At 38.8% G+C, this 13,463-nt stretch overlaps 1 protein-coding gene across 1 annotated transcript; it reads right to left on the bottom strand.

The window, feature by feature from the left end:
- Positions 1-6,613: 6,613 nt before the first annotated feature.
- On the bottom strand, positions 6,614-9,528 carry LOC117807408 (DNA damage-inducible transcript 4-like protein). Its single transcript, XM_034676697.1, has 3 exons — positions 9,394-9,528; positions 9,023-9,171; positions 6,614-8,065 (listed from the first exon to the last, which is right to left on the bottom strand). Exons 2-3 carry the CDS (start codon positions 9,111-9,113, stop codon positions 7,575-7,577), a joined length of 582 nt encoding a protein of 193 aa, XP_034532588.1. The 5' UTR covers positions 9,114-9,171; positions 9,394-9,528; the 3' UTR covers positions 6,614-7,574.
- Between the last annotated feature and the right edge of the window lie 3,935 nt (positions 9,529-13,463).

Genomic DNA, 13,463 nt, shown 5'->3' with positions numbered 1-13,463 from the left:
TGGTGGCCACTTCAGTCAGCCAATGCAATCATAATTACAAAAGGAACAACATGCCTTTAAAATGAAAGATGTCTTCTCAATTGAAATTGTAGAAAGGTTTTGCAACTATTTACATCAAAATTTGTTTCAAAAATGTATATATATATACACATTGCTGTTTTTGTTGGATCTGTTTGTATTCGATCTGCAATAACAATTTGCAATAAGACCTGATATTGTGTTTTTTTAAGAAAGACAAGGGCTGCTTTATGAATAAACTTGAGTATTTTGTTGAATATAAATTAGCGATTAAAACAGAGCAAATGAACCCAAAGCGTTTCATGATTTATTTTTGGAATTATTGTGTAATGCAGACCAGCACGCTTAAACTAGATGTTCTTAAAGTTATTCCAAATGTAAAACTTCCTGCTCATTTTCAGCCTTGGCACAAACACTCACGACAGTCAACATGTTCTCCTCCATAATGGAAGCTTAGTTGGGCTTTGTGTGCTATAGAGTTCAAATTAAGTCTAAACCAGACAAGATGCAGCTTCTAAACATTAATGACCTAATACAGTGCGAACACTGGGCACTGGCTTGGCACAGGTTTTCAATCAATCCCATGGGAGCAGTTTTATTAATGTAGACAGGGGGTATTGTCATGAAGCTGATTTCACCCAGGCAACAACCCACTTCCAGCAGCTCCCCATGAAAGGTCTTAAGAGAGACAACGCCCACTTGTCAGATGCCAGAGAAATCCGTGTTTGAAGCTGAAGCCAGCACCATGGAGGAGTTGTCAGCTCCAAACCATCCACAGGCAGAGTTCTAAATGAAGGTCACACACCAGCCAGATAAACACTGTAGTGAAACTCATCCTCACTGCTTTGAATAGCATAGCAACATCTCAAAATACCCAGATTTTTTTAGGAATACATTTCTGTTGATGTTGTTCACGTTATGTCCGTTTGAGTCATTAAGAGCAGTTTAGAAAGCTTTTTTAAGATTTGTTAAAATTCGTATTGCAGTGCGACCAAGTTAGTCAATAAATGTGGTCCTCATATAAACTGATCAACCTAAGTGATTGTCAACATGATACGTAACAGCAAAACTGGAAGTTATAAACACTTGAGCTGTTGATATTGCAAATAAAATTAGACACCAAGTGCTTGCAAAGGTACTGCCTGTTCTTAACACTGTGTTACGTTCAGGAACCCAAATTATCTATCACCACACACAGCAATCAATTTAAATCATGTGCTCACAAACATTTTTATGCTGTTTTTAGATACAGGAAGGGGAGGGTGCTTTCAAATGTGAAGGTGACACACAGATCATACAGCATCAGTTAGCATAAAGCATAATTTGGCAACTGTATAATACGGAAGCTCTTTAGGGTCAAGGGTCCAAACATTTGAGATCTCAACTTATTTTTCTCAGAGATTAATTTATCTTGTTATCTCAACACAACAAGGCTTGGTTCCTTGTGATAGGGTTTGTTATCTGGCAATTAAGGAATTAAAGCAATAGGCTACTAAGTGTGATAGGCCAGACAACAACATGCCATGCTACCTCTAAGGAGAGGCTACTAATGAGCAGAGTAACGCCTATTTCTGTTTGATTTGTGCTTTGTAAATCTGCAGATGCAACTTATGTTTATCTTGTGTTTTATCTGTTCATGCCATTTTTGAGGAGTGTGGATTGAGTTAAAACCAGGAAAGAGAGAATGGGGAATGACAAGGGGAGGCAGGTGGAGTGTAAACAAATGGCCACTGCTTGAAGTGAATGGACACAGCGGCAGCCTCTGATGTTAAAAAATAAATCCATTGCAGAAGTGTCAAAAACTGCAGTTCCTCAAGTGTCCACCTGCGGCTGTCTCAAAAAGCTCAGTCTCATTAGCATCCATGTTAAAAAGACTATGTTAACAGCAAACTTAAACATCTTTACAGCATCATGCAAAAACATTTTTTGTCTGAATACCCATTACTTTATTTGTGCACACTGTTCACAGGATACGTTTTTAAAACTTGTTCATTTTGAAGATATTATGAGCCCCTAAGGTGATATTGACTGAAAAAACAAAAGGATAGGTTTCTGGTGCGCACCAGAAAACAACCTGTGCACACAATAAAGTTTCTTATTTTCCTTTTTTGGGGCTGTCCAGAGACGAAAAAAGCTGTGAGGATGATCCAGCAAAGCCATAATAACCTTATAATGAAGCCAAAGGTTGAAATAAAGTTCAACTAACTCCGTACGGTCATTTTTAGATTGAAACAGGAAGACAGTGATGCACTGATTGAGATCTGGTGCACATCTGGTATCTTGTGTGCAACTTTCTTGTGCGCACAAGAAACTTTCTCATGAGCATGCACTAGTATCTCGGAATCACAAGAAATGTTCTCGTGAGCAAGGGTTAGTTCCTGGTGCACATGGGAATATATATAATTAGCATTTATCTCTGCCTATGTCACTTTAGGGGCTCTGTAAGATATTAAGATGATGGATTTTGCATAGTTATGCATAATTAGGGGTGTGGTAAACTTGACTGAAGTGAGCACACTCTGGCTGTTAGCCAGGTTGTTAGAGGCTTGCCTTAACTCCACATCTTTGTCTCTTGCAAGGTCAACAGAAAGGTAGATTGAGTCAGCAATTCCAAATGGGAACCACCATTGTTGGGTTTCAAAACTCTGCTCCTGAAACCAATGGGTGACATCACTGAAACTATGTCCATGTTTTACACAGTCTATTATGCGGACCTTGTGTATGTCTTGCTGTGCAACTGAAAGTTTGCTCCCGTGTGTTATGTATTATCATTTATAATGTTGTTTTGCAACCCTCTGCTTACCTGCACATACAACTCTGGGATACAAAGCAACACAAGCAGAGCTCGTGGTGCAACTTTTTGCATCTTCATTTCCTCACTAAGTCAAAACCATCCATACGAAGACAGCACTGATACACAGTTTTCCTCGCATGAGCTGTTTCTTTTAACTACTACAAAAAATTGTGAAACAATAAGACCTAAAGAGTCAAGCCCTGCAAAGTTGCCCTGTGGTGTGATGGACAGGGCTGCTGCCTTTCAATGCAAGGGTCCTGGGTTTGAATCCTGGCGGGGACTGTCCATAGGAGATGGAAATGAGACACTTTCCTCACACTTGAGTTTGAACTGTGCTTTTGAAGTACAGTATCCAAACGGCAGAATGTAAAGACTTCTAGAAGAAGCCGGGGGGTGTTGAGGATAGGCAACATGTTGCTCTGTTTTCTGAAATGTTGTTGTGTTTTGCCCTTCAGGGCCAACGTACATTTACTTTAACATTCTATCTAAATCATAATACAATTCTACCATAACTTTAACATAGCATGTCCCATCTGTTCCTGTGTTGGCTTTAACACAATACTTTATTCTTATGTAAGAAACACCCTTAGTGTTAAAGAGTTTCAAGTGTTACTTGGCTGTGCAAAGTATATTTTAAAATTCCACTCACCAACATGGGATGCTGCCAGCTCCAAAAGCAGTGAGAGACAAGTGTTTGAAAGATTTGAATTTCAATACCCTAGAAATCATGTGATATATCCTCGGTGGAGAGCTAAAAGTAAGCTCATGTTTACCAAACAGACAATTTAGAGAGTCTTTGGACTGAGACTAGTTTGGGTTTCATCATGTTGTGATTGGTCACAGTGGCTTCAAAGTCTCCATACCCAACAAAACATTACCTTTTGCATAATAGGTCTGTCTGTGATATTTCAAACAAGCACTTCTGAATTAGATAATGGCTTTGAGTAACGCATCTATATAAGCTCAATTATTCATATAGCTTCTGCCTCCTGTTTTGATTTCAGATTGGAAATGCTCATTCTTTCATACACACAGCCATAGTCATTTAAAATGAGTCCTTTTTAAATAATGAGTTAGAACTAAATGTAAAAAAATGAATGACTAAACAAGATCTGTTAAAATAAAAAAAAAGTTCCTCACATTATATCCATTGACTTTAAAGGAGATGGGCTACATATTTGAAAGGTAAACAAAAACATTAAGACTATAACATACTGTATACGTGTTGTTTACATAGATTACATTTAAGCCATCAAGAGACTTAAAAACATTTGTGGATCAACAAGTAGCCCTGGTGTGACATGCCTGATGCCTTGATCCATGTTCATCAGATTTCAACCTTCCCAGAAAGAGGTGGTGCTGTGGATCAGGAGGAAACATGGTCTCAGCTCCAAGTCAGGAACAAACAGCCCATGCAGGGAATCTGACACCCCGTGGAGATGGAACTGTGACTCAAAGCCACTTCACATCTGTCGGCTGTCAATATGCACTGTGTACGGTGTGCATGTACAATCAGTCTGTATGTTGTGATTGACTCTGAAGCTGTGGCAAGGAAGGAGCCATTTCAAAACATGGCACTGTCATTGACACCGACACTGTGCATCATGTCGACACTGAGAATGTCAAGTACCTCCAGCAGGTTCATGAGCTTCAGTGAGTGAGCTGCCAATTTAGTAGAGTACAGCTCAGGGGCTTCCAGTACTTTTCCATGAGTTTAGAATTATAATACTGGAGAGTCCCTTGATAGACGCATTTGATGTCATTTGAAACCAAGGAAGTACATGTTGCATTTAAAAGGTGTTGTTTACAATGATCCTTACGAAGCTATTAGGACTATGAAAGTCAGCAGCTGACAGAAGGCTCAGTGTAGGTGTCAGTGAACCTTAAGCATTATCACAAGCTACAGATTCTGTTTATCTAAAACTAGGCTTAACACTCAAGTGTTATGTGCTGTTCACATAAGGGTAAATCCAGCAAACCAGTAGGCTTAGCTTTGTATAAACTGAAAGCAAGGCGAGTCGCACTCTGACAGACTGTCCAAAGGTAACAGAATTCCCCGACCAGCACCCCGTAAACTAATGAAAATGATACATTCAGTAATGATAAAAGCTTAAGAGCTGAGCAATCCTTAGTTAGGTGTGTTGATATTACAGAGTATCTCCTGCTAGATACACACATGTGGGGTAAGATATAAGTTTGATACTGAGCCACTGTAAAACTGTAAAGACTTATTGGGCTTAGATTTTCGTTTGAATGCAGAGGGGATAGAGCTTTTTCTGTTGCAGCTCTAAATTTATGGAATGAGCTTCCCCTCCACATTAGACAAGCCTCCTCACTGTCTATTTTTAAAACTCCTCTTAAAACCCATTTTTATTCCTTGGCTTTCAACCCTGCATGAGACTCTGCTCCTGTTTTAGTGTTTTATGGTCTGTTTTTATTTATTGCTTCTATTGTGTTATTGTTTTTATTGTTTTATTATCCTGTGTTTTAATTGCTTTATGCCTGCGTTGTTTGTCTATTTATGTATAGCACTCTGTTTCGGCTGTGGTTGTTTTTAAAGTGCTTTATAAATAAAGTTGAGTTGAGTTGAGTTGAGTTGAGTTGAGTTGAATAACAACCCAGAAATTTCTTCTGTTTTAGTCTTTACTCTTAGCTATACTAAGCTAGGTTGAATTAGGTCAAGCTCAACTTAGCTAAGCTAACTGCCTCGATTTGTTGCAATGTTAAAGTCAAAGAACAGATCAAAGTAATGTCAAACTAAACAAGAGAGAAGTTAATGTCAAATCATCTTGATCTTGGATTGTTTTTCTCTTGGCATTTAATTAACTTAAAAACAAATAAGGATATTTATTCTAAACAACTTCTAAATGATACTCAGTATAACTCAGTGGTAGGCAATGCTCACCAGTGAATGTCAACAGATATTAAAGGCATTCCTTTTCTGGGCTCAATGATGCAACCTTGTATGCTGACCCACATTAGCACAGCAAGAGAAAGGAGCCAGGCGTGTGACACTGAGTAAATGATCACTGGTGCTTTGTCCACTCACAATGATGGTGATGCATCTTTCACAAGATCATGTGCTCCGGTCATTAACCTACTGTAACCCACCATGACCCCCTTTGTTTGGGCATGAATGACGTGACTGTATATTTGGTCAAACTATTATGCAATCCTCTATAAAGTAGTGCATCAGGGGGTCAATAGCTCAACAAATTTAGCATCACACTGTGTAAAAATGAGAGGCAGAGCTAGAGAGAAAGGGGTCAGCAGAACAAATGACTACTACAATTGTCTCAGACAAGTGTGACAGTCTGGAGTTCATCTGAATCTCATTTTAATTTTTCACAGAGGCCCTGAAAATCACTATGGAGATGCCTCCATTAACCAGAGTGAGAAATGTCACACACTCCCTGCAGGTTCACACAGCAAGCAGCTGCTGTGCTGTTATAAACAGCAACAGTAGAGAATGTACGATCTTGACCTTGCTTGCTGCTGGGGCTGAAAATTAAAACTTGTGACAAGACAACAATTTAAACATTCTGATAAGACGTCACAGTTGGAAAGTGGTCATAACATTTTGTTTTGTTGTTCTGAAAAAGTTACATTATGCCAATTAAGTCATCACACAGAGAATGCTTAACCTTAACCTTAATAGCTTCAAACATTACATTCTCTGAGATCCTGTTGTGCCTGCAGACTCCAGCACCCGGTCATAGTTAAAGAATACAGACAGATGTTCTGTGACAAGTGAGACATTCAGCAATGGGTTAAATGATTGGAATAAAGACTACAAACATGAAGAGGTTTAAACTTTTAATTGTCTGATAGACAAGATTTTTAGTTTCCATCAACAGGAAGTTCAAAGGCATTTAAAAAAAACTTTAAGGAATCCACAAAAAAAAGAAAAGAAAAAAAAAAAAAATCACAATTATCAGTTGGACCTCCAGCAATTTCTTCTCATCCCAAATAACAAATGACATTGAAAACAATTAAGCTTTTAAATTTGGGCGAACCATCCTTTTAAATACCAAGAGGCTTAAGGGGGCTTAAGAATTATTAGATATTAAAAACATTCACACATACAGACGTACATATATCTGTGACCAAAGTGAAAAAAATGTACATTTCTGTGACATTTAAGGCATCAACATGTCACGGCATGAGAAGCCCACACCGTGACGGCAGCATCATCACAAAACATTCTCTCCTAAAAACATCCGCAGCCCTGAAAACAACATTGCACAACTTGCTACATATGGCCCCCATAGACTAGATTGCAGTGTCCTATTTAAGCCTAGGTGTGTTTACAGTTGCCAAACACATTCAATGTATCTGGAAACACACAGATGCATCAACAAAGTGGCGAGTGTCTCCAACAAAGTGTACCCACAGTATGTCCCTCTCAAACATAGTTTTACATTCATCTGCATAATGTACAGTTTAAAATTGTGTTTGAGCGACAGTTGCTCCAATTAGAAAAAACCAACACCCACAATATTACAATTATGCTGATGAAAAAAATGCACTAGAAACACTGAAGGCAAACCCGAAACTATCAGGCTCATATATGCAAAAGCTTTTAACCTTTTAACATCCCATGTCCCAAACTGAACTGACTGGCTACTAAGAGCTGAACTGACTAACTATTGTACAAAAAGACTGTAGAAATAGTGACACCACTGGAGTGCCATTGACATTTGGGCAGAAGTGCGTATACCCACAAGAAACCCAATATACTGCTTTAATCCCTCCAAAAAGTTTAGCACTCTTCTACCACGGTGCCAGCCGCGGAGGAGTACAGCTTTTTTTTGACAAGTCGGAAACCTGGACTCAGTTTAAGTACATGCCTAAAAGTTGGGGCAAAGCATGCCCCCAAAAAGAGAAAGTCTCGTAGGCTGGGCCAGGCTGTGCCATCCTGCTTGAACACAAGAGTCAGCTCAAATGTGGGCACCACGGTGGCATCATATACGATGCGCTCCAGCCGCTTGCAGCCCTTTTCAAGCTCCAGGTGGATGTAGAGGACGCAGCCACGCAGGCCGCAGGGCTCGCAATACGCCAGCCGCAGGACTTCACGAGCTATCCTTCTTGTGAGCTTCTCTGGTACCAGAACAGAGGAGCAGTGCAGCGTTGTCTTCTTGGCTCGTGAAAGGCTGTTTTCGAACATCTTGGCCAGCTGTTGACAGGTTTTGTCCTCTGTGACTTCTGAATTCCTCAGGGGTTCAGCTAAGCAGTGAGCCCAGAAGTCTAGCTCTGGAAAACAATACAAGTTGAATATGTTGAGACCAATGCCAGCTTTTTTTGTCACAAAAAATTAGGTGTAAAAAAATATTGATACAGCAATATATCATGATACTTTGACCTCTAATATGATAGATATTTTTGTAATAATAAAAATTCACATTTTAGCCAAGTTGGAATTAAAATACAACTTCAGTATTTCAAAAACAATAAAGTGGAAAAGTTGTTTTCAATCAAATAGTTTTGACTTATTTTTTCCTTTCAATTTTGAGTAATAGTGTGATTTACATATACACCATTCCTATTTTTTCTTAGTTTATTGTGTAGAATATTGCAATATATCACAATATTGTGATATCATGATACTATCGTATCATGACCCAAGTATCGTGATGCGTATCGTATTGTGAGGTTCTTGGCAATACTCACTCCTACAAACAATATATTAAATGCAGGACTGCAGATAAATATATTTCAAGTTTGCAACATGCAACATATTAAAGGTTTTTCTTTATTTGTGACCACTCATAAAATACAAACAAACAAATGATTGGGGTAATAAATTCAGCCTTTGCATGCCCTCTTGCTTCATTGTTTGGATATGGTTAAGATCTAACAGGAGACAAAGACAGATTCAATAATACACAGAGACTAGCAGAACTGTAGAAGCATTTCAGATCAGAATAAAACAAATACAAAAAAAAGGAACGTGCACATATGTTTTGCTGAAACAAATCCTAGCTGCAACTAGGAGAAAAATATCTGCTAATGTTCTGCTGTTTTGCAGACAGGCGAAAGGGATGACTTCATCCTCTGTTGACTTCTCTCCCCGCCTCCCTCCCTTCCCCTCCCCTCACTGCTGCAGCTATGCACCACGCCGGGATAAACAAGCACACAATTGGAAGTATCCTGCAACTAGAGCAGGTTATCCATTCAGACAAAAACAAGAGAAACATCCAGTTCAGTTACCTTTCTCTATGCAAGCCTGGTCATATCTTCTGTCAGCCAAGTCTGAGATGCATTCGCTGCTTTTGGTCTTTAAAGTGCTTGTAGCAACCATGGTGGCAGTCTTGATTTTCAGGAGTGGACTGTTTTTCCTGTGGTTTCAGCAAAGCTGCCTGAAAAATAAAACAAAGCGACGTGAGAGGAATGATCGAGGCGCGTTGTTTCAGCTAAACAAGAAGCAGGTGTCTCATTAGGGAAACGGGAGCTAAGGTGCATGAAGCTGCTCACAGTTTAAACGCTCAAAATACGCCAATAACAAGAGAAATTAAAGCTATAATCCTTTAGCTGATTATTCGTAGCTAACACTGATATGACTTGAGTATTGAATAACTTACCTTTAATATTAAAGTGCAAATAACTTAGTTTAGATTCTTCATAAATAAACTCACTGTTCCTCCCACACTGAGACACACACACTGACATACAGACACACTGCAGCGACAAGTTAAACTTCTGTGGAGTATTTATACATTCCTCCTTCTCAGCTGACTCGAAGGTTTGACCAATCAGAGCAGACCTCCCGACACAAAACGAAGCCTTGCTCTGATTGGCTTGGAAAAGGCGTTCAAATTAAATAATTGACCAATAATTTAGTAGATGGTTTATGTTGCTATGTCGAGGAGTGAACGTGCTAGCTTATGGCTGTAACTTGTTAGGTCGAGTTTGGTGTTTTAAAAAGTGATACTTCAGAGGGAGCAGCCATCTGTCTGTTTGACTTGATGTGCGTTGCATTGCACATTTATAATATTGACACCCATAAGTCGACCAAAACTTAATTAAGAATGGCAAACAGACAGTTCATACCAGGTTAAAGCAATTTGTGCTGTACAAATAACACTTGGAATTAAAGGAGACAGAATATTAATTTATCATTCAACTAATTATGAGTCATCGTTCAATGCAACTATTCAAAGTTGCCTTTTGGACTCAAATGACACTACATGAGCTTAGATTAACACGACATTACATGAGTTTAGTTTAATAAAAGTTACATTATATTCTAATGCACTATAGCAAAGTGTTTGCACTGTTTTAAACTGTATTTTATTATTTGTATTACTTTCTTCTTTTTAATTTTAACTTATCTTTTTCTAGCAAGGTCTTTTTTTTTTTTTTATCCATTCTCTTCGTCTTGTGTGTATTTCCTAAGTTTATCTGTTGTTGTCGTTGCTAGGGTCTGAGAGAGAAACATAATATCAAATCCTCTGCATGTCTGGTGCATAGGCTACTGCAGTTTTTGACAGTGATGAAGACTTTGAACTTTTAATTACTTTAGACTTTACCTTTTGAAGCCAAATAAAATGTCTAGGTATCATATGTTTCTGGTCGATTATATCAAATTTGGATAATAAAACCATGCATAGATGATGCATACTTTGAGCATGAATTTTACACAATTAGTCTCTGTAAAGATAAGGGGGGGATTTTTCTTACATCCAAATCAACAGCTACAGCTCCCTTGAAGCTCTGACAATTTACCAAAATGCTTAAAGCTACAGTATTTATATATATATATTGATGTTAATATTCAGCCTTTTTTGCAAAACAGCTAAAGCTGACATTTTATTTCTCCACCTCTGATGGGACAAAAATCTTATTGCATTTAATGTACTTATTACAATTTCAACAAGAATGGCTGAAAAGACTGTCAATATTTCAATATCACAGGCCTGGGCAACATTTTTTATTGGAAAACATATTTTAACACTGTTCTGTCCTGTAAATAAGAGGTCCGAGCAAATTCAAAGCTTACTGCTCACGTCGAGAGTATACTCAGTGTTCATGAAGACCATGGTTAGGATAACCAAAGTACCCCAAAAAGAATCTTACAAGAAGCCAATGTAGTCTGAAGTTTGTTTAACCTCTGCCAGACCACTAACTGGTGCAAAATAGGCAATACATCTTCTCAGACTAACACAAAATCAAACCAGACATCTCTGACCTATATTCCCAGATAGGGATCCATTAAAATTGGGCATATTTGTCGTGCCTCACTGTCTCATCTTACTGTATTTGTATGTGTATGTGTGTGTACTTTTGGCAGGTAAAACACTGAGCACAGCTGTTCAGCTGCTCAGCAGTTTATCACTCATCATGCACTGTCTCAACAGGATTCTTCTCCCAGTAACTGGATCTGACCCCCTTTCACCCCTAACAGCCCTGCTGGCTAAAGGGTAATGGAATCCAGTGGACGAGAGAGAAGGAGAGTGCTTTCCCCCAGTCAAATGCGGAGAACTAGATATACTTCAGAAATAAGTCATATGCTTTAGTTAGTATTACTGCCTTTGTTGATGCAGGTATATACTGTGCAAAAAGTGACCCATCAGTACAGAGAGCTGAGGTATTAGCAGGGGTCAAACTTGAGAACATTTGACCTGATTTGTATTATGTAGGTCAATGCATTTTTGATATATGATACATTGTTGTATTTAGATCATGGTACTGGTATATAAAAAAATCACATATGGTTTTACTATAAGTCTTCCCTACTCAATATATATATATATATTAAAAAAGCTTTAATCCTGCTCTTAAGAAATCTAGATGTGATTCCCGGAGTATTCTGATAGAAACCTGTATACTGTGGTATTTTAGGAGCTTCTCTAACTTTCTGATTCTTCTTTGTTGGGGCAGAAGATAGTAGAATATGACAAATTATGACAAAACAGCACTCAGAGGATCAGGAGCCTTGATACCCTCATTGTCATGCATACAGGGTTATATACTGTGTGACCTGTTCTGAGTAAGATCAAAACAGGACAAGGACTCAAACCTGGAAAATGAGCATGTAAACCCTCTTTAGGTTTTAACAAGGCTTTGACCTGATTATAAGTCGTCTACATTCGCGGAGAGGTCAGTAGCCCACACTTTATATTGTATCATAAAAACATAACAAGCAAGGACAGATGTGTGCAGGTTAACCCAGAAGGTTGAAAATAAAATTAGATGAAGTATTCTTAATGATGAGAAAACCTCAGCTTCACCTACACAGCGTTTTGTATTCCTTTAATAGTCGATGAAATGCATGAAATCCTTTAGTGTTTCCCTTTTCGCCGCTGCTGACATAGCCTGTTACAATGTAGGTTATCTGTGAGACCGGTGTGGAAATATATTGTGTCAAGGTCCAGACAGTAAATTCAGGGCAATAAAATGACCATAATAAGCAGTGAGAGCAAATTACTCTGTGCAATTTTAACAAGTGGAAGACTGCTGCACACATGCAACAGAAAATCATTAATTGACCAATCACCATGCTATCTTAAAACAAAGGCAAACAAAGTGACTTTTATCTGCAGCTGTGAGGCCATTCTCGGACGCAATCACTCACCCCAACACAAGAGTGATACATGTGCACAGTGAAAAGGACTATGCACACAAGATAATGCAGAATTTTTGGAGCTCATTATACTTTGAGGTCTAAAATTGCTTTTTTTTCTACTGCCCTTAAAGCAAACACGTAGCTGAGAAAGAAAGCCAGCTTGATCTCTGATCTCATGCATGGAATAAGACTCTGCAGCTAAAAGCTTCAGGGACATGTGGTGTCGAGAGCAACAGTCAGATCTCTGCAAAATTGATTCATTTGTTGCTGTCAGGGCAACATGTCCCCTCATTATATTCCTCCTCATTCAAAATCTTTCTTTTGGAGGTTCGTCTGGAGCTTTCTGTGCTTCTTTGACACCATCTAAACCCTGATACAGTCTTTGATTGCACACATGTATAAAGCAAAACAAATCTTTCTCTGTATCCAAAGCAAGTAAAGCTAAACACTTCTGCGTTTGACTGTGCTGGTAAGGCCAGTCAGCCAAAATCTGCTGCTGAATTTCAGCCATGGACCAACTCCTGTTTCCCTGGAAGAGGCAAAAGATAAAAGGTGTTGTGTTTCAGGTCACTACGCCCTGGCAGTTCAGATGAACCTTCTGTTAAGACCCCCGGTATGCTGCTTCTGGCACCACCCTCCACTCAGAGAAACGTGCCTGTGGTCTCCCCCTCTTCTCCCCCCCACCATGAAATTTAACAGGAGCCTTTTTGCTGAGCTGCATTTCTGTATCTCAGCTGGTGATAACCGGTTGCATGTGCGGGAGTCTTCCTTGTGCATACCCCAGACTTGCTGGTCTTTCACTCAGCCGTCATGTGACAAGTCATAGCAGTCTTAAATCAAAGAAACGTCTTATTTTCTTAACCTTATTTATCACTTATTCAGATTTATGGGGTTACTCTCTAAGTCCATCTTATCCTCAACTGACCCCTTGTTAAACAGAGACTTTTTTCATTAATCTTAATATTGCCTGCGATACCAGGAGTATTTTAAAATGATTATTTTATGATAATCACACTTAGAATAAAAAGTCACAAAGACCCACAAATACTTGACAAGAAGAGAAAAACCCTGACAGATATTGCTGAA

The sequence above is a fragment of the Notolabrus celidotus genome, chromosome 23 (genome assembly GCF_009762535.1).
Source record: "Notolabrus celidotus isolate fNotCel1 chromosome 23, fNotCel1.pri, whole genome shotgun sequence".
NCBI classification, from domain to species: domain Eukaryota; kingdom Metazoa; phylum Chordata; class Actinopteri; order Labriformes; family Labridae; genus Notolabrus; species Notolabrus celidotus.
This window is presented reverse-complemented; position numbering and strand designations above follow the sequence as displayed.

What these genes read in the sequence shown, in the direction of transcription:
- LOC117807408 (XM_034676697.1), bottom strand. Translation starts at nt 9,113, where the DNA reads ATGGTTGCTACAAGCACTTTAAAGACCAAAAGCAGCGAATGCATCTCA. An exon ending in CCAGGCTTGCATAGAGAAAG is followed by an intron (nt 8,066 to 9,022) that starts GTAACTGAACTG and finishes ATTGTTTTCCAG; the next exon opens with AGCTAGACTTCTGGGCTCAC.